General features: G+C 68.5%; 1 protein-coding gene across 1 annotated transcript; it reads right to left on the bottom strand.

Moving 5' to 3' along the window:
* Positions 1 to 131: 131 nt before the first annotated feature.
* EMIHUDRAFT_257678 (hypothetical protein) lies at positions 132 to 502 on the bottom strand (the record flags this gene model as incomplete). Its single annotated transcript, XM_005762947.1, has 1 exon — positions 132 to 502. A coding segment is annotated over one exon (371 nt), but the record flags the coding sequence as incomplete, so codon positions are not given.
* Between the last annotated feature and the right edge of the window lie 391 nt (positions 503 to 893).

The following is an 893-nucleotide window of genomic DNA, read 5'->3' as shown; positions in this document are numbered from 1 at the left end:
CCTTGAAGTGGCGCGAGATCGTCCCCTCCACCGTGTTCGCCTCCTCGCCGCCCATCTCCTCCTCGTCGACGGCGGCCGGCCGCGTCTCGGCGGCGGCGGCCGCCGTCGCCGCGTCCTTGGCCTTGCCCGACTCGTCGTAGAGCTGCGTCTCGTTGAACATCTGCCCCGCCTTGAGCTCTGCGTCGTCCTCCTTCTCCGTCGCTGCGGCGACGGCGCGGTACCGCTCGAGCCGCGCCTCGTCCTCCTCGCCAAAGAGCTGCACCGGCTGGCCCAGCTGCCGCAGCAGCCGCTTCACCTCCTTTGGCTCCAGGTGCACCATGTCGCCGCCTGCGCTGCTCGCGCCGCCGGCGCCGACGCCGCCCGCTCTCGCAGCAGCGGACAGTCCGCCCACGAGCGCGGCGCCCGTGCCGGTATTGTCCACCGCCGCCGCCGCGCTGCCCTCCCCCTCGTATCTCCGCAGGCAAGGCACGACCAGCTTGCGCGACGCCTCCGCAGCCGCCATCTCCTCGCGGTACGCCGCCTCGCGCTGCGCCTCGAGCTCGCCGCGCCGCACCCACTTCTTCTTGCCGCCGCCGCCGCCGGCCGCGGCCGCCTCCTCCCGCTCCTTTCGCTTCTTCTCCATCGCATCGCGAAGCGCCTCCATCTTGCCTGGGGCACGCCTGAAGGAAAAAGAATGTATGGTGGTAGAACAGGAGAAAAGACGAGCACTTGCGCTCCCCGCTCCCGTTCCCCTGTGTCCCTGATCGTCCTTCCAAGATCCTGCTCGTGCAGGTGGGGACCCTGTCCCTCTCCCACCCCTCGTTTGGCGTGCCCGTTTTATTTATTTATTTACGAGCACTTGTTGTGTGTTGTGTGTTGTGGTGGTGTGCGGTGTGCGGCGGGTGTGTGTGTTG

This window comes from Emiliania huxleyi (genome assembly GCF_000372725.1).
Source record: "Emiliania huxleyi CCMP1516 unplaced genomic scaffold EMIHUscaffold_6535, whole genome shotgun sequence".
NCBI classification, from domain to species: domain Eukaryota; phylum Haptophyta; order Isochrysidales; family Noelaerhabdaceae; genus Emiliania; species Emiliania huxleyi.
This window is presented reverse-complemented; position numbering and strand designations above follow the sequence as displayed.